At 37.9% G+C, this 20,206-nt stretch overlaps 1 protein-coding gene across 2 annotated transcripts; it reads left to right on the top strand.

Moving 5' to 3' along the window:
- The first annotated feature begins 1,443 nt into the window (after nucleotides 1-1,443).
- Nucleotides 1,444-18,909, top strand: LOC132098989 (cadherin-related family member 5-like). Of its 2 annotated transcripts, none has more exons than XM_059505327.1 (15): nucleotides 1,444-1,907; nucleotides 8,681-8,779; nucleotides 10,113-10,321; nucleotides 10,656-10,712; nucleotides 10,790-10,882; nucleotides 11,027-11,113; nucleotides 11,292-11,444; nucleotides 11,555-11,725; nucleotides 12,429-12,519; nucleotides 12,618-12,724; nucleotides 12,945-13,145; nucleotides 13,263-13,394; nucleotides 14,036-14,114; nucleotides 14,897-15,090; nucleotides 16,387-16,643. In XM_059505327.1, exons 2-15 carry the CDS (start codon nucleotides 8,713-8,715, stop codon nucleotides 16,423-16,425), a joined length of 1,680 nt encoding a protein of 559 aa, XP_059361310.1. In that variant the 5' UTR covers nucleotides 1,444-1,907; nucleotides 8,681-8,712; the 3' UTR covers nucleotides 16,426-16,643. The 2 variants fall into 2 exon arrangements, with proteins under 2 accessions (XP_059361310.1, XP_059361309.1); XM_059505326.1 differs by lacking the exon at nucleotides 16,387-16,643 and adding an exon at nucleotides 18,440-18,909 and having other exon boundaries at nucleotides 1,447-1,907.
- The last annotated feature ends 1,297 nt before the right edge of the window (nucleotides 18,910-20,206 follow it).

Genomic DNA, 20,206 nt, shown 5'->3' with positions numbered 1-20,206 from the left:
CATGCAGTAGTCCTATTTACATACAGATTGCAATTGTGTGCATATTATTCAATATTTCAATGCATATGTGACTGAAAATGAATTAAAAACACAATTTTGTAAGTGTATATTCTTGAATGCATGCATGTGTCCATGTGCACACTGAGCTCTCTCCTCATGAGGACATGTACATCTGTCAACCCCAGCAGGAGCTCTAGAGGTGAACTCAGTCTAAGAGCCATCAAATTCCCAAACAAACAAGGAAATCTCCAACGGCCCCTGCTGCCCTGCAAATCATCTCCAGATAATGTGCCTAAGAGGTGCTGAAGCTGACGGGGAAGGACATGGATCAGAAAGCATTGATGGAGAATAATGAACTCTTCTGTGAGCCCCGCCGATCAATGCAAACAACCCTCTGATTGACTGTGTAGCTATGAGAGCAGAAACTGAAGGGTTTTTTCTTAGAATTTGCACTTCCCTTGAGAACCTACAGGTGTGCTACCTGGGCCCAGCTATGAGAAGTGAATGTCAAAGTGTATAATCCACAGTGCAAGAAGTGTAAGCCAATTATCTCCCCTTATATGTGGTGTTAAGGAGTGGTCCCACTGAAATCAGATCAGCCTAGCAGCCTGTTATCTCATATAAAGAGAGGAATAGCAGAAGATTGTAGGTCAATTGGACGTTCTCTCACTCAAGTTCATAGATAAAACCCTAGCACTTCAATAGATTTTCAGTTATCAGTTCCAGCAGTTATGGTGCAAGAGCCACACAGACTCCTTAAACAGTAAACATTGAAACAAGGGAATGAAATCTGTCAAATCATGTACAGGTCACATTTCAAACATTAACGAAAGCGAATGGAGACCAGGTGCTTTCAAGTTAAAAACACAAAAAGCAAAGACATAAACAAAAAACAAGCAAACAACAACTACAACAAAAAAACATTATTGTGTGTTATTATCATCAACTAAAAAAAAAAAAAAAAATGAAAGGAATATTAAAAAAACGATAAAAAATGACAAAAGCATTAAAAAATATATAATACAAAATGCAAAAAAACAACAGCAAAAAACATAAATGAAATTTTACAATTCATATCAAATTTTACAAATTGATATGAAAACTTAAATTAATAAAACTTAAAATATTGATAAAAACTAGTACTTATGTATAATACTAAAATAACACTAAATACGCATATTTGATTTTTACATCATTCTCTAGTATTAGTTAAACCATTTGTAATTTATAAATCATTTTTTTTTTCATGGACATTTTTGGAAAAATGAAAAAGTATTTTTTTTTTATTTAGAATTTATTGATAAAATGCACTTAATTGTCATTAAATTGTGTCACAATGCAAAAAGAAAAACTGATTTTATATGTGTAATGTGACCTGGAATAAATTATTAATTATAATAATTTGTAAATAAATTATACCAAATCTTGGTACAGATCTTGTGATCCTTTAGACAGCTCCTCGGACTGACAGCAAACAGGCCAACGCGCCCTCAGTCTGAATTCTACATCATGAGGCAGCAGATCATGTGTAATGACAAACTATTAGCATTTGCACACCTTGGACTGTATTAGCGTCAGCGCCTGAGCTAATGTTCTCAGTTTAACCTCCCTCTCATCAGCCAGTGTTATCCTGTCCTGAAAATGCTGTCTAAGCCCTCGCTCTGCTGTGTGAGAGCTCTTAATTCCCTCATTGTGTCTCTTTCTCTCTCCCGCTCAGCAGCCCTGACTTAACTAGCCAGAGAAATCTGTTGTGTTTTGCACTGTGGCTGCCCGCTGTTCCTTGTGGTGCAGGTTTCAGTCCCCCTCAGAGGACAGACATGTGGCGAGGGACAAGAGCGGCTACCACAGGAAGTGACAGCAGGATCCCCTGAGCTCAAGAACAAAGGATAGCCACCAGCCGATCAACGGTGAGGAAATACTGAGGGTGTTTGGTCTAGTGTGTGATTGTGTTGTCTACACTTCACAGGACATTGACAACAGGTGCTTTCTTGTTACGACTGTAGCAAAAGCTCAGAGTTTTGTAAACCGTGCTGTTTTGACCAGTTTTTGTGATTAAGTAAATGCTTGATATATTTTGTGTCTGTAGTAATAGACAGCTGGATAGATTTTCAGTGACCTCTGTAGATCAGTCTCAAAACAATCGGATTACTGAAGCATCCATTCAGCATAGGTTGACAGGCCTGATCTTATAAAGATGACAGGAATACAGATAAATGGCTTTGTGACTTTGACAAGAATATTTAATTTTTTGTCTTCACTCATATATATTAAGTGATCTGTATCAGAAAGTCTGTTATTTTTCAGTTTGCCGACTAGCCCTGCTTCATACTAATTGTCTTATTATGCTTGAGTTCATGTCCAAAGCTGCTCTAATGAGTCTGATGTTCTCATCTGAGGAGACAGCATGAGCCATCGCACTTCCAAACATGCTGGACCTCGCTTGAGTTGCCGGCCTTTCTCTGTAGTGTTTATTCATGTGTTTCTGCAGATTTAGTAATAAAACTTTTTTTTTTAGAATCACAGAAAAAGAACTTGTTATCATGAACTGATGTAATGTTATGCTCAAACTAGCCTGAACTAATACAATTCTGTTTCTGTATCTTAAACTCTCAGGTAAAAAAGCTTTTAAAAGGTACCTCATTTGTCCCTAATTGGGTGCATATTATTGCCTTAAAGGGACAGCGCACCCAAAATTAAAGATGCTGTCATTATTTACTCACCCTAAACTAAAACTAAAAATAAATCTATTTTAATCAGTTTTTAGATACTTTAGGAATACACTTTAATAGCTGTTAACTAGTGAAATTAAATGATATAATATTATTTGTGACACTATTCTAAATGTTTTATTAATTATCTTTTAATTATTAGCTAATTAACTTCTTTTTACCATAAATTTTGAGGACTTATATTATTAACTATTTACTGTAAAATACTACATCTACCCAGTCTTGTTGCAGTAATAACATTAATAATGTGAAATAGTATTGAAATTTAAATAAAATATTTACTATTTGAATATAGAAAATAAAAGTAAATGTAATTTATTCCTGTAATGACAAAGATGAATTTTCAGCAGTTGCTCCAGTTTTCAAATCATTCTAATATGGTGATTTGTTGCTTAGTAATCAATTATAATCAAATTTGAAAACCGTTGTGCTGCTTAATACTTTAGGCAGCTGTTGTTAAATATTTTTAAGCTTTATTTTTCCAGCATTCTTTAATGAATAGAAAGTTCAAAAGAACAACATTTATGTCAAATGGAATTGTTTGTTACAATGTAAATGTTTCAAGTAAGGTGTGTGTGCTAAACGAAAGATAAAGAGCTTGAGGAGGATCGGGATCAAACGAGGAGTTTACTGACGATAGAAGGAGAATACAGACAATATACTACACTCACAATACAATATCTCGTTAACATACAAATAACAGCTTTAACATAGACAATCACGGACGAGGAGGAACTGAACAGACCGGGTATTTAAACACACAGGAGGTAATGAGGGAACTGGAGACAGGTGGGGAATAATCAATTAACCAAAACAAGAAAAGGAAGGTGACCAAATAAGGGAACAGAAATCCATGAACGTAACAGTTCCCCGTCCCGGAAAGGTGCATCCTCGCACCGCAAGAGGAATACCAGCGGAGGGAGGGTGGGGGTTCTGGAGGCGGGCGAGGAGCAGGCAAGGAGCAGGCGAAGAGGGAGCAAGGAGGATGGAACCAGGGCGGAGTGGATGGAGGGAGGAGCCCGGAGCAGGAGGAACCAGATGGTCCTCCAGAGACCAGCCAGGACGGAGATCCACGGTGGAGTCGACGGCGGGAGGAGCCATGGTGGAGAATGAGCAGACGACACCAGGGGGCCGACAGGCGGAGACTGCACCGGTGGGTGAGGAGCCCAAGATGGAGCAGCACAGCCGCAGAGCCAGGGTGACGTCGAGGATCCGGAGGGCTTAGGTGGAGCAGAAGGCTCAGGCGACCAAGGCGGAGGCGGGGTCCTGGAAGACCGCTGTGGAGCCAGAGTGACTGAGGATGGAGGTGGAACCAGAGGGAAGGAGGAGCCTGACAGAGCCGGAGGGATGGAGTTACGAGGTGAAGCCAGAGGAATGGAGTCCCGAGGCGGCAGATGGTCGACGACTGACCAAGGTGGAGCCGGAGGGACGAGGGAGCCCGGTGGAGCAGGTGGGATGCCAGGCCACGGTGGAGACGAGGGAGCTAAGAGCCAAGGCAGAGCCTCTGGGTCGAAGGACCGAGGAGGAGCCTAGGGCTCGGAGGCTGGAGGCGGAGACACGCCAAGGCGGAGCTGGAGACTGGCAGTCCAGCGGCGAACCATCGCGCCCAGATGACGCGGACTGAGGGTGAGCAGCGGGACAGACTGGCACCAGCAGCGATGACGTCGAGGAACTGGCTGGTCTAGGAGGAGGAGAGAGAGGAAGGATGGGAGGAAACATAGGAGGATCAGGGCTGGAAGGAACCAGAGGAAGTGGAGCAGGGGAACTGGCAGATCTAGGAGGAGGTGGGAGAGGGAGGCTGGGAGGGAATACAGGAGACACAGGAAATTCAGAGCTGGGCGGAACCAGTGGAGAAGCAGAAAATTCAGAGCTGGGCGGAACCAGCGGAGAAACAGAAAATTCAGAGCTGGGCGGAACCAGCGGAGAAACAGAAAGTTCATAGCTGGGCGGAACCAGCAGAGAAACAGAAAATTCAGAGCTGGGTGGAACCAGCGGAGAAACAGAAAATTCAGAGCTGGGCGAAACCAGCGGAGAAACAGAAAATTCAGAGCTGGGTGGAACCAGCGGAGAAACAGAAAATTCAGAGCTGGGCGGAACCAGCGGAAAAACAGAAAATTCAGAGCTGGGCGAAACCAGCGGAGAAACAGAAAATTCATAGCTGGGCGGAACCAGCGGAGAAACAGAAAATTCAGGGCTGGGCGGAACCAGCGGAGAAACAGAAAAATCAGGGCTGGGCGGAACCAGTGGAGAAACAGAAAATTCAGAGCTGGGCGGAACCAGCGGAGAAACAGAAAATTCAGAGCTGGGCGGAACCAGCGGAGACACAGAAAATTCAGAGCTGGGCAGAATCAGCAGAGACACAGAAAATTCAAGGCTGGGCGGAACCAGCAGAGACACAGAAAATTCAGAGCTGGGCGGAACCAGAGGAAATGGAGCAGAGGAACTGACTGGAGGAGGTAGGAGTGGGAGACTGAGAGGGTATACAGGGGGATCAGGGCTGGACGGAACCAGCAGACAAACAGGGGATTCAGGAATTACCTCCATAGACCAGCCCATTAGATCCAATAGTTGCTCCATATCATTTCCCGAGACCGAATACAGCTCACCCTCAGTCGCGGAAGTGTGGGCAGGGCTTTCCTCCACGTCCTCGATCTCCACTAAGACTCCCACGACGCACGGTGTTGCCGGCTCACACACCTGCTCTCGAGGTCCTGCTTCCTGTCCGTGAATGGCTCGGGCTCTGCGGCTGCGGTGGGCTCTGGCTCCGTGCGGCGTGATGGTGGCTGGCTGGTCTCTGGGTCGGGAGTGGGGCTGGAGATATCCTCTTCGGTGGTGCAGATGGTCCATGAAGATCCATTTTTTCCAGCACCCACTCCACGAAAGCGGCGAAATCCTCTCGGGGACCGTTCGCTGGTAGGCGTGCCTTACACCGCTCGCTCAGGCCGGTGTAGAAGTTAGAGAGCGAGCTGTCGGGGAAGTGGGTAAGGCACGCCAGATCTAGAAAGTCCCTGGTATGGTCCTCCAGTGAATGGTCCAGTTGCTCCAGGCATAGGAGACGGACTGCTGGAATGGCCATTCCGGGAGTGGGAGGAAAATAAAAAATCAAAAGAAAAAAAAATTTTGTTTTGGGTCCGTGATTCTGTTACAAATAAGGGGTGTGTGCTAAATGAAAGACAAAGAGCTTGAGGAGGATCGGGATCAAACGAGGAGTTTACTGACGATAGAAGGAGAATACAGACAATATACTAAACTCACAATACAATATCTCGTTAACATACAAATAACAGCTTTAACATAGACAATCACGGACGAGGAGGAACTGAACAGACCGGGTATTTAAACACACAGGAGGTAATGAGGGAACTGGAGACAGGTGGGGAATAATCAATTAACCAAAACAAGAAAAGGAAGGTGACCAAATAAGGGAACAGAAATCCATGACCGTAACAGTAAAAGTCTTTTATTGAGTTTGCTGAATAAAAGTATTCATTTCTTTTCTTTTATCGTACTGAAAACAAACTTGGATAGTAGTGTGTCTAATTATTTCTATATAATAATAATAATAATTATGAATTAATTCTAAAAGCGTTGATGTAGGTAGGTAAACACATTTTACATTTCCATTTTGAACTTTTTTTTTCTTTCTTTTAAATGACTGACACTTTTCATAATCTCTTAAACTGCACTGGCAATCACCGTTGAGGAATGCACTATATGATCTCTGCAGATGAGTTCTCTCAAATATGAGATTAGACTAATCAAATCAAAACAACACAATACAGTGGCATTACTAATTCTACATATACTTCTGCTAAAACTCTGAAGATCTTTAATTTGGCGAAATGGTTTTGATCAACACTGGCAGAAAAACTCAGACATGTGGAGACATGCATAATAAATAGCAAGCTGCCATGTGCAGCAAGAATATTAAACCATATTGTGCTGTAATCCCATAATCTTGAGACCTACTTCCTGTTTCATATTAATTACTCAATTTAATCCCTAATCACATGCAATCCACATACAGTAATTATGTATCCAAACAAACACTGATTACATCTGGCATGAATGCACAATATGGAGGAGCTTCTCACATGGTTAACATGGTTAGCAAGCCCTACTGACACAGGATTACTTTTTTTCTGACACAGGATTACACAGGACAAATTTGAATCAAGCCATTGCCCTGAAACATGAATTATTGATTATTAGACTCTTTACACAAGTTTCATTTAAACTACTAAATTATGAATAACGTATCATTTAAATATGCTGCTATTTAGGTCATGGCTAAAAACTGACAAGCAGTAAATAAAAACTTCCCACATTAAAATGCATTAAGTAAAATTAAACTGTTAATTAAACTCTATACATTAATATTGATTTTAATGGCTTTGCAATTTAAGCATCATAATGTAATGTACAATAAATATGATTGTAGGCTAAAATCCAACACTCAATTTCCTACAATACATAACAGTGGGTCCCTGGTCCATCTCTTCTCTATCCACCAGATAGTTCTCCATAAGATTGGGGTCAGTAAGATTTAGTTATTTTTTAAATAAATGAGTAGTTTTAAAAAGGATGCATTCATTTCATCAGAAGCGACAATAAAGGCATTATAAAAAATTTTGAGTTTTCTATTCAACAAAGAATCCTGAAAATGGATCCACCACAACATTAAGCAGCACAAACACAACCGATATTAAATCAGCATTTTAGAATCATTTCTGAAGGCTTGTGTGACAGTGAAGACCGGAGTAATTCAGCTTTGCCATCACAGCAGTAAATTATATTTAAAAATATATTACACTGGGAGATTATTAAAATTCAGCTTTAAGTACACACATTTCAGAATACGCAAGTTGTTAATAATTAAAAAAAATGGTACTTATTTGTTTTCTGGGAAACATGTAAATACCTTATACCTTATGTAACTAAATAACTTCTAAATGAATGAAAAAATAATAATAATTTCAAAAGTTTACACCCATCCCAGACTCTTAATACATTGTGTTATTATCCACAGTCACAGCAAGTTCAACAAGATCAGAATAAGATAACCCTGTATTTCATGGGTGCTTATTTTTTTTTTTTTTTTTTTTAATCACCAAGTCTGAAGGACTGTCCTTATAACCTTCCCCAGGGAGGAAAAGAGTGATGGTGTCCCCTAGTGGTCATGGGATGAATCCTCTGTAAAGGAATAACCCCCCCCCCCCAATGACAATCCTGTTATTATTTACTAATCCTCATGCAGTTATTTCTTTTCTTGTACAGAAAACAGCTACATAAAAATGTGCTTTGACAGCATGCAGGTTTGAAATAAGACAATTAAAATAATGACAAATATTTCATTTTGCATGAACTATCCCATTACATCCAACAAAATGATCAATAATTAAACATGAGATGTGTTATAATGTGTAGTAGCGTACAAAATGCAGCGATCTGGTTTAGTCTCACATGGACAGGCAGCAAAACTTAAGAGGGGAAACAACAGTTCTTAGGCAGCTTTGCAGGCATTATGTGAGGATTTGAAACAAGCTCTTATGTGAAGGATCAAAAGAGTGGCCTGGAGGTCATGTAACCGACATCACTGCCAGGCTGCTGGCTTGACACTGGCTAAAGACTTCATAATAGGTTTTAAAATCTAGGAGAGACCTTGGGTGAAGAATAACATGACTAAACAGAAGTAAACAAACACTTTATTGGTGAGAGGTGAGACTGTGTCTCTCAGGTTCTAGTAATTCGTTTATCGGTTTGACTTGACTCACTTGAGTAACTTGGCTGATGAATTTCAGATGGTGGCGCCACAGTATAAATATGCTTTGTTAATCTGATTTAATTGACCTTTGGTGTGAATAAGAAAGTCTGCTCTTTGTGACAGGTAAGATGAGTGCTCTAAATCCTTCAGAGCGACTGACTGTCAGGGTTTGGCATTTCTTTTACAGCAAGGAGACGTGAGCCCAGGGGAATATCGACCATGTTGATGCCATGGAGATTGTTCCTCTGCCAGATGGCACTGAACATATTCTATCACATCGCAAAAGGTAAACACCTCTCTGAAATCAGGATCCACAAAGGCTAATTTTCATGAATCACTGCTCTGCGATGTAGTAGATGTTAACATGTGCGCCTGAAATGGTTATGAGGTTGTGGAAATAATAATGAGTCTCTGAATGGCTCTCTTCTATTGATGAGCCTGTCGGAAAGTCATGCAAAATCTCAAATTTGTTTTCTTGACAGAACTGAGATTGAGAAAGGGACAGCAAATAGACACTCTTGCTTAAAGCAGACATTGAACTGTATTCACAACTGATTTTACTTTCATAACATGGCAAATTTCAGGATTTTTGACAACAACAACAGCCAAACAAAATGTAGGGACTTGATTTTATCCATTAGAAATGATTGTGGCCCCAGTGTTGTGCAAGGGCCCCAATCAAGGCCCTCATGATGTGTGCTTGCAGACTTGTGGCCTTTTACTTGTGCATCTGTGAAGTTTATAAGATTGTACAGCCAATTGTCATTTTATATTCGGGAAGGGGAAAAGTTAAAATATAAGAGAGCTTGGTGAAATTACCTGGAAAAAGAAAGACGTTTCAGATATTATGAAAATAAACCTTTATTCTTGTCATAAAATGTGTACAGATTTGCCTAGATACCAAAGTCAGCAATCAAAAGTCAGAGCTATAAAAGATTTCTCATCAAATTTATAAGACCAACCTATATGAACAGTCAGCATTCATTTTATGAATCTTTTCTGTTGTATTAGCAATTGTGTCTTTTGGTACTATTCATTTTGTGAACAAAATATGAAATCAGTGAATTTAATTGTGTTCTTTAATATAAATATATTAAATGGGATAGTTAGAGTGAATTCAGAGTTCTCATTTGGGAGTATTACTTCAGAATTAAAAAAAAAAGAAAAAAAAAAAGAGTAAGATTTTTACGGAGCACCGCACATGACATGCAGGCAAAAATATTAGGCTAAATCGTGTGCACGATTTACTAATTCGTTCCTTCAATGTACTAAAATGTGCACACGATTACTATTGCATTCCCTCGATTTACTATTGCGTTCACTCGATTTATACATTGTGCGCACGATTTACTAATTCATTCCCTCGATTTGCTAAATCGTGCGCACGATTATAAATATAACTTTGTTATAAATATAACAAATATAACTTCCAAGATGTTAACTCACAACTGCAAGATATAAACTCAGAATAAAGATAGAATTGTGCATGTTACAAATATTCCTGCTCTCCCCTGCTATTACAAAGGTGTTGCTTTATAAATTAACTTTGCAGTCTTTGATCTTATGGATGATTTGTGTGTTGTCCTCATAATCTAATCAGTCTCTCATCTGAACGGCAGCCAGTTTGTGCCTTGGTGGTCAAGACATATTTGCCACGGTCAGAGAGAACAGTCTCACTGGAGAGTTCATAGCCAACCTCAGTATCAACGGAGACCCTGGAGCCAGTAGCATCCGCTTGTGTCTGACTGGAGAAAACGCTGACTGGTTTTACCTTGAAGGCAGAACAATCCGCCTCAACTCGTCGTTTTCAAGGATCTTAGATCGAGAGGTGATTAACACGAGTAGTGGCTGTTAGCATGTGGAGGCAAGTTAGAATAATACTGAAGCATTAGGACTGCCAGAAACACTGGAGGAGTTTTAAGCCATAGTTTGGGGATTTAAAATAGAATGTCTATAAATTACTGTTGTAATTTGTTGTTCTTATTAAGCTTTATTTCACCAGATTCGTCTGTTGAGACCAGGCCAAAACAACATAAAACATTACAACATGTACATTATTTTGCACAAAAATAGTTTTAATCCTAAAATGGTTTTTGTATATGTGTGTGTGATAATTGTGAGATAACCCGATTAACTGATTTTTTTCCTGTGGAAATTTAAAGGTGCTGGGATCAGTTCTGATAGCTGCTTTGACATGTTATGAAGATGATATAATTAGGGTATGGTATAAAAACGCATTGCAAAAATAATGATGCTTGATTCTGGAGTGCAATTAACCCACGTTTTCATATTTCAGAGTCGATATCGAATCATGGTGGAAATATTGAATGAAAATGACAACATGCCATATTTCCTTGAAGACACAATTCAACCACGATATATAAGTGAGGTAAACATTTTTACACTAGATTTTTTTACTCTAAACTCCTGTGTGAAATGAACCTTTCATGAACCTGATCATTTTACATGTGGAATTATTCATATGAATCATTATAACCTAGAGTCCTGACGTGAATCCTGACTCTGTTCACAGTTGCTGAGTGTAAACTCGATGGTGTTCACAGTAAAAGCTAGAGATGGCGATGGAGACACGATCACTTATATGACCGACAAATCTACAGTGAGTGACGCATTCAATAAAGGACAAAATTACAGATGAAAGAAAGACTGAAAGAAAGGTTTTGCATTATTCTGTCTGCAGCTGACTTACTAACCAGTACTATACAGAGGCCACAAAAATGTATTTGTACAACATAAAAATACATGAATGCTATTAGAGAACCCCTTTTCCTTTCCAGAATCCAAGAGAGCATTACCAGCACTGTGTGTCTCTCATTCAGGCCGATGCCAGCTATTTTAGGATTGATCTGCCCAACAGCGGGATGGTGATCCTTGATAAACCATTGGACTATGAGACTAAAAACCAGCTGCAGGTGGTCATTTTTGCTGTGGTATGTAGCACGTGTTATTCACATATGTGCTGACTGGCAATCATAGGAAATGTATGTGCTGGAAAGAAATCAGAATTAAGAACTGCCATTCTTGCATTTTAAATCAACAGGAAACGAACACAAAAGAGAAGTACAGCACAACAGCTACAGTCACCGTGAATGTTCTAGACGGTGATGACCAGTATCCTCAGTTTCAGCCATGCGTACCAGTTTATGAAGATGGAGATCATAATATCTGCACCAACCCTGTGTACAGTGTTAACATCACAGAGGCAGATGAGGTATGTGGTAACATTTTAATGTACAGGTTATTGATTTAGCTGAAAATTACCTGATATACACACTACTGTACAAAAGTAAAAAAAAAAAAAAAAAAGTTCAAAAGTGAATAATTTTATTCAGCAAGGAGGGATCAAAACGGACATTAAAGGAATTTATAATCTTAAAAAGAAATCTGTTTCAAATAAATGTTGTTATTTTGAACTTTCCATTCAATAAAGAATGAATGTTACCTAAATAGCAAATCAGTATATTAGAATAATTTCTAAAAGGATCATGTGACTTTTGATGGTTGTATGAATGTATGCATTTAGCAGACGCTTTTACCTAAAGCGACTTACAGTGCTTTCAGGCTAACATTTTTTTACCCAACGTGTGTTCCCTGGGAATCGAACCCACAACCTTGTGCTGCTAACGCAATGCTCTACCACTTGAGCCACAGGTAGAAACCAGAAACCAGTTTCTACCAATTTTAGATTAATTAATACAATTATAAATATGAAATCTACAGTATCCACATTAGCTGTATGCAAAGTATATGCAAAAATTAAATGAAGTAATTAGATTTTTATTTCACAGGACCAATAAGCAACAATATTGTTAAGCAATATTTGTTTGCATTAAAAACATAATAAAAAACAAGTGGAGCTGTGAAGTTTTTGTCTTAACCCTCATGGTTAAATATGAATGCTCTTTATGATCTAGGATGCTGTGCTTTATTTTTCTCCGGGTCCCATTCATGCTGAAGACGGAGACAAAGACATACTGACTCCTCTAGTCTACAGTATTTTGTCAGGTGAGTTTACTCTACACTGCATTGATTTACAAACTGTTTAACCCTTCAAATGTACATTATAGTTTTTTTGTTTAATGATATTCATAATGACTTTATAGGTGATGATAATGGCAGATTTACAATCGACTCTAAAACAGGAGAAATCTCTCTCAGGCAACGTGTGGAAAACAGATTCCTCACACCTTCATTCAGACTCCGCATAATGGTATGACGAGACAATGTCTATGTTTATGAACAAGATAAAGGCTGTTAACAAGGACACAGTATGAAAGTACTGCCCTATTCAACTGCCATATTGCAAACCATAATGACAGACAATAAAAAGACAATAAAAAGAAATTGAATTGAACATAATTGTGTGGGTTATGTGACACAGTGATGGCATCAAAGTTCTCATCATAACTGCCCTTTGTAAACTCTGACAGGCTGCACAAATGAACGACCCAAAGAAATATTCGGTGGCGATGGTACTGGTGCATGTGGTGTCGGAGAACCGGTTTCCTCCAATCTTCAACAAAACCGTCTACAAAGGGTTCCTCACCGAGAGCTCCAGTCCTGCTACACTGGTCACTACCTACGGGAACCAAGTCCTGGTAGTCCAGGCCATCGACAGGGACTTCAGAGATGTACAGTGAAAACATATCCTTATAAGAGACACTTAATTTCAAAATGCCTGAAAACTGTATTTAAAGCATTTTCTCTCTCTCTCTCTCTTTTTTTTTTTTTTTTTTGCTCTTGTGCAGGGAATAAACCCAAAAATCCATTACACAATGCAGCCTTTGATAGGTAGCACCAAACTGTACCACATTACTCAGGATGGCATTGTGATTGCAAAGACAGACCGGCTCAGAGCGTTTGATCGACACATTCTGGAGGTGACAATTATGACTATGACTCATTGATCTACATCAGGGGTCGGGAATTTTTTTTTGATCATAGAGCCAACATAAACACTTCTGATTGGAAATTGCCTTTAAGAATTAAATCGAGATGTCTGTTATTGGCTACACTGCTCAGTGCTACAAAAACACGTTGCAAATTGAAACCTTTGATGCTCTTTAAAAGCGTGAACCTATGTGTACTAGAGACCTGTTATTACAGCTTTTACTTAATGGTGCTCTTGCTTTCTGAGCACCCTCTAGTACCCCTGTGAAAACAGGCCTGGTTTACTAAGTGTGTAGACATAAAGCAAATGGGGTTTTGTGTAGTTAATTATCTTGTATTGGGTGATCTGGTCTTATAGTAATTATAATATTTCAGTTATGATATGGGTTGTTATTGTTTTGGTGAATGTCTGTTTGTAGGATCATAAAACAGCACTGAATACACACTTGCCCGGCACAACTGTACATATTTTATTATTCTAAACTTTTCATTAACTTCAGTAGGCTGTATAGCAATGTATAGCTGAAATCTATTTTTTAATCGATTATTTCTTGGTAAAGGGTGAGCGACCTGGTGGGGTTCCATATTTGTCATGACATCTCTGGTGATGTGATGCTTTTTTTAATCAAAGGTGATTGCAACAGATGAGGAGTCAGGTGAGATGGCCCATGCTTCAGTGGATATTGAAGTGCTGCAGAGGGGACAACCAGGTAAATGCACTTGAGTGCATTAATTATGTTAATTTTGAGATTTCTTTAAAATCAAGGTTATGTAACCACAGTTAAATATGTAAAAATATGATTTTTTTCTTCTATTAAATTGATAAAAAAGTAGAGTTACCTTCTGAATAAAATAGAATAATATAAAATAAAATATAAGGTCAGTAAAATATTGCAATTTGGAATCTCTGTAACACAAACAAACAAATTAATAATAATAATAATAATAATAAAAACATGGTCTTCTCCAATTCAACTCGTTTCTTTTATGCATGATACATTATTGATCCAACTTCAGTAAACTGGAATTGCATGAATTGCTTTCATTTATCTTTCTTTTGAAAGTAATATAATATAGAACACTGTGATATGAAAACTCTACTACAAAAATGTCTTCTTTTAATTAAATTCATATTTCTTGAATATTCATACAATATTGATAAAACTCCTATAAACTGAACTTAAAGTATGAATCCTTATAATTTGTCCTTTAATATGGCTCTTAAGTTTATCCACATTGTTAGAATCAATTACAGATCTGTGCCATTTCTGTAAATTCATCTGGTTAATCTGGTCTAAGAGGCATGAATAACGTGTCAAATTAGATTTAGCCTCATTGTATTCCCATTAACCTCTATCCTTCTCCAGCTCATCACTGCCCTGCTTTTGGCAGTCATTCAAAACCAAACTATATGATAAACCACAAAAAGGGAAAAAAAAGTATTTTTGAGAGCTTTGTAATTTTGTTTTACAATCTCTAAACTCTCAAACAGTTCCCAGAAGTCTGTTCGGCGAGGAACATCTGTTTGGAGATATGAACACAGGGATGGCTGGCGGCATCGCTGCTCTAGTTCTGATAGTGGCTGTGACATTACTATGTCTCTTCCTCTGGCTGGCAAAGAGACGGAGAGAGAGACGGGATCCAGCGGACAGGGGCGCGGTAGCTCTTGGGAAAAACCCGAATGTGGTAAGAGCTATTGAATATATACCGAGTAGTAAACTTTAGTCCCTTTGAGTCAAGTCAGTCTACTTTGCTGCAATCTTGGCTAAACCCTTAAAGGTAGCAATTTTGTACAGTATCTAAGCAATGTGAAGAACAGCAAAAACAGCTCCTGTCTGCTTGAATGTGGAAAGACATAAACTTCCAAAATTAATTGAGCTCTATTCAAATCACATTCAAAATTCTGCAAAATTTTCTTTAGGTTGGTCCTGTTCAAGCACATGTGGATCTTAGAACAGTCAGCAGGTGTCCATCAAAGTTACATTCAACTTCCTATAAATAACTTTGCAACCACCAGTCATTATAGTTGCAAAGTTACTTACAGTCTAAAATGGACTATCAGAATAAAGTTTAATCATTTCTTGTAGTTTAGCATGCAGACAAAATGGCTTTATGTTTTTGAATGAAAGTGTTTTTCATCTTTGATCAAATTATTCAGTCACATGAGTCACATGTAAGATTTTTAAGACGCATCAAGAAATTTTTGTAAACAGTTTGGTAAATGTGTTTTGTTGCTACTGAATTAAAAATGTATCCACTTGTCAGAGCCAATAGCTTCATGGGCAGCGTGATATATATATATATATATATCTTAATAGTGATACACAGGTTGCATTTTGGGCAATCAGTGTTTGAGTCCCAACTCATTGAAAATGGCAAAAATCGTAAAAAAAATTATTATTCACACTTTGGTGTTTCCATCCAGCAGTTCATATCCAATTTGCCAAAATGTGCATAAAAGTATGTTAATGGAAACCCAGCTTCTAAGACGAGATGCTACATTTACCAATAAGTTATTTGGCTCTTAACTGAACTTCTCTCATTTATTAATCTACAAGTGGGTTGTCTTCTTTTGCTTGTACTGCGGGTTATAATATCAAAGCAACTAAAAGCAAGACTAGCTGTGAGCTCATGTCTTCTCTGAGCATACGCTACAAATAGCAGGAGAAAAATACAACACATAAAGTACAGTATGTGTAGTATATGTGCTACGAATTGTCCCTCTGCTTTGTTGTTTGTAGGATCTACAGATGTTCAAGCAAGTTTTTTTTCACTAAACATGGAAATGCCACACAATAAATAAACTATTACATTATAAGCCAGCTTTAAAAGAATAAATGTGTTTTGACTGGACGAAGATTACTGTATCATCAAGAAAAAACTAAAAGACTAAAGCATCATTCCCATAAAGCATTACTCAAACATTTGGAAACAGCCCCTGTCGTTTTCCCCTCACTTTCCTTTTTAATTCCTCTTATGTAGAGCTTAAGATGGTTTCAGCAGGTAAGTACTATTAAGTAGCTAGACGTGTTCTGCAGTGTCACTGTCCCTTGTGAAGTTGAGATGTATTTTCAGAGAATCTGAAAGCCGTATACTACTGGTAGGCCGGTTTAAATGGGATTGTCAGTGTTACAGTTTATCATAAACATGGTGCACCATTTAAGCTGGTCAGTATACGAAGCACAGCCCCCTGTGTTTGATGATTTGGTATATTTATTTCACTGTGTGTTTGTTATAGGTGTTTTGTATTTGTGTATGTGTATGTGTATTTGTATTACATTTTCAAGTTTAATAAACACTGTTGAAAATATAGTAATTGTTAATTGTTTATTGATTGATTCTTGAGAGATGAGACAAAACATACGCCACACTTTTTCCTGACATTAGTTGATATTAAAGACAATAAGAATGTTTTGTTCCATTTAATTTTCATTTACTGTTTACCAGATCCAAATTACATCTTGGTGGCAACAGTTCAATAGATGGAACTAAAAAATCTGATAATGTTCTATATATATATATATATATATATTTGTAATCATAGCTTATCGCTATGTTTGCAAACATCTATTATAAATATTTGGCATAACAGTTCACAATATTTTTCAGATGTTTATTACAGCTGGAAAACACACACACATACACACATTCCGTGAGAAAATAAACAGGACGTTGCACCAAAAAGATTCATCCCCAAATAATTCCTCTCTACACAAACAGTTTTGTCCCATGTCTCGAGAATCAGTGACACACACAGCTCCTCTATAATCAGCACTGGACCACAGCAGAGGATTTGACCTGTTAATATGTCATGGTTGTTTGAGGCGACCCTAAATACTCTTTTGTCCATGGTCAACAGGTCAATTCAGGACGTCCCATATCATTCATAGAGAATGCCTCTTACCACAACGAGGCATTCATTGACCATGAATACCCCAATGGTTTGTACACCAAAACAGAAGACATACTTCCTCCACCAACCAGGGCATATGAGTCTGACAGACCCACACCTCTGCAAGACATGCTGCCCATCCTGGTGCTCCCAGATGAAGATATGGGGGACGATGAGCCAAACGATTTAAGGCGGTATTACAAACATGGACAAAACCAGTTTACAATCGACCACATGAAGGCCATCGGATTACAAATCGAGGATTTGGATGAAACGCAAACCTGATTAGTCAAGCTAATTGGATTGTTTACCTTCTGAATGAGTTGCTTTTATGAAAAGCCAAATCCTTAAACGTTTCAACATCCAGACAAGGTATCAAAGGGAAAATAGCAACAACAAAAAAATAAAAATAAAAATAAAAATAACTCTAGTTTTCAGTTTTTGGTTTATATTCCATGCTTTCCTCATGTTGGACTGGTAAAGAAATACTGTGCACATGATCAGCCTTAATTAAGAATCAGTTTAATTGAAGCTGACTGCGTCTTTGAGAAATTAGGATGTTATAGCCTGTTTTTGAATATTTCACCCACCTCTGATGTGTTTTTAAGATATTCTGACATTGCGGTCAAACCCTGGAGCTAGATGAAAATGAAGCGTGTATTATAATCAAATGTATTTTCTGATTACTGATGTCTGCTGTCACTTGCTGTGTTCAAAATACTCAACCACAAAAGGTTGAAATAGACTGTAACTTTCTATTTAGCATTTGATTAATAAATGCCAGACGGAGAACACAATATTCTGTGCTAAAACTGATGCATTGCCTTGTTTGAAGCTGTGGAATATTCTGCTGCAACATGTTGCAGTTGTTTTTGGAATTTATGATGGATTAGATGATATTCAGGTGCTTCTGGAGAGCCTGTGAAATGGCTCTGTACATTATTCTGGAGCTTAAATGTTACATTTCAGAGCATTTTACTTTTGGAAATGATCTTGGGTTCTACACAGTAGAGTCTTTTTCGAGGTAAAACTGCTTAAAGGCATCAAATTTTTTTGACAAGGGAGCAAAGTTCATCTTTTACTTATATAAAATAATAACTGCACTATAAAGCTCTGATGTGTCATTTCTCTGTTTGTCTGCAGGAGGCATCTTCACCCATCTCTCATCACCAAGTGTTGTAGGACTTCAGCAGCAGCATCACAATCATATTTAACTCTGTTTCTAAAGGCACAGGCAAGATATCTGTGCCAGGACTAAGAACATTGTGAGAGACACATGGAGGTGAACATACACATTTTTGAAGACAGCTGTTTTTGTGATATTTTGTGTTATTGTTGAATGTTTTGGTTTTGTGTGGAAGGACACAGTGGAACACAATCCCATGAGCCCTGGTCATGGCAGCTATATATGTCGAACTATGCTTGCACTTTTGGAACTCATCTTTTGTCAGAGAGAGTTAAGTTCAAATAACACATTCATTTATAAAGCCACTATACTGTAAAAAAAATATTAGGTTGGTAGGATTAAAAATAAAAATGTTTTTGAAAGATGTCTCTAATTCTCAAAAAGATGGCATTTGTTTGATCAAAATACAGTTTTCTATTGCATTGTATTTTAAATTTGTTCATTCCTGTGATGGCAAAGCTGACTTTTCAGTATTACTCCAGTGGCACATAATTTTTTTATTATTATTATCAATTTTGTTATTATTTAAAAAAAATTCTAACTTTCAGAAATCTTTGCTGACATTGTAAATATCTTAACTGTAATCTTTGATCAATTTAATGTTCTTTTTTCTTCTAACAGTAAATCCAGCCATATAATAAATCAGAATACTATGTATCTGTACATTGGAAAAGTATTGTCACTTGTCATAAGGAGTGTCTGTAACAATGCAACATAAAACCGTTTTTAAAAACACACAGCAGAAATACATTCATTAACCAAGAACTGTAAATGTTGAGTTGACCTAAAAAGAAAATGCTGTTATCATTTACTCACCCATATAACTTTTTTTTTTTTCTGGGCAGTGTTCATGCTGCTCTCTTCAATACAATGAAAGTGGGTTAGCCAGAAGCACCTAATCATTCACTATATTGCAAGTCTTCTGAAGCCATATGATTGTTCTCTGTGTTGAACAGAACTGTGCTATCTGAAATGTGCTACACACAGAAATGTACTATTTCCTCGGGAACACATGATAGGTAAAAATTGATAGCCTGAATGCACTGTAAGTCGCATTAAATTTATTTATTTAAATTTATTTAAATTTAATTTCATACATTTATTTGGTGAAGATACTGCCTTTAAAATCTCAACAACATAATACATTTTATAGCTGGGGTTTGTGCTGTTTTATGAAGTGTGTTCACAAGAGGGCACCATTAGACCATTTTTCTTCTGTTACTAAACCTTATTAATTGTTGCGGAGTGAAGGTAAAGTTTGACATCCAAAATTGCCACATTGGACACTGGCAACGTGACAGATGTCCGGTTAGTGCTGATACTGAACATCTGTATGACTTCAAACGGTCGAAATCTAAATTCTTTTTACTACTACAATTAAATTGAACATAATGCATACATCGAAATGCATTTTAAATATGTGGAATTCTAAAAGTTTTGTCAACGTTTGGTTGATGGTTTCAAAATAATGTGTTCACACTTAGTAAAAAAAAAAAACAATGAAAATTTATTTTTGGATGGGAGTGTTCATTATAGTGTGTGTGATGCTTGTTGAAATGACCGCGTTGACCACTAGACGGAGCTAATATACGCCTATGAAAAGTGTTTATCACAGTTCAACGTTCAAATTAGTGCAAAACATAATTTAGCAATATAGAACGTGCGTTTGTGTGTGTGTGTGTGTGTGTGTTGTTCCTCGAGGTTGCATCGTTAGTTTGTTCTGC

This window comes from Carassius carassius, chromosome 22, assembly GCF_963082965.1.
Source record: "Carassius carassius chromosome 22, fCarCar2.1, whole genome shotgun sequence".
In the NCBI taxonomy this organism is placed as follows: domain Eukaryota; kingdom Metazoa; phylum Chordata; class Actinopteri; order Cypriniformes; family Cyprinidae; genus Carassius; species Carassius carassius.
This window is presented reverse-complemented; position numbering and strand designations above follow the sequence as displayed.

What these genes read in the sequence shown, in the direction of transcription:
- LOC132098989 (XM_059505326.1), top strand. Translation starts at nt 8,713, where the DNA reads ATGTTGATGCCATGGAGATTGTTCCTCTGCCAGATGGCACTGAACATA. An exon ending in ATATGACCGACAAATCTACA is followed by an intron (nt 11,114 to 11,291) that starts GTGAGTGACGCA and finishes TTTCCTTTCCAG; the next exon opens with AATCCAAGAGAGCATTACCA. An exon ending in AGTCTACAGTATTTTGTCAG is followed by an intron (nt 12,520 to 12,617) that starts GTGAGTTTACTC and finishes ATGACTTTATAG; the next exon opens with GTGATGATAATGGCAGATTT.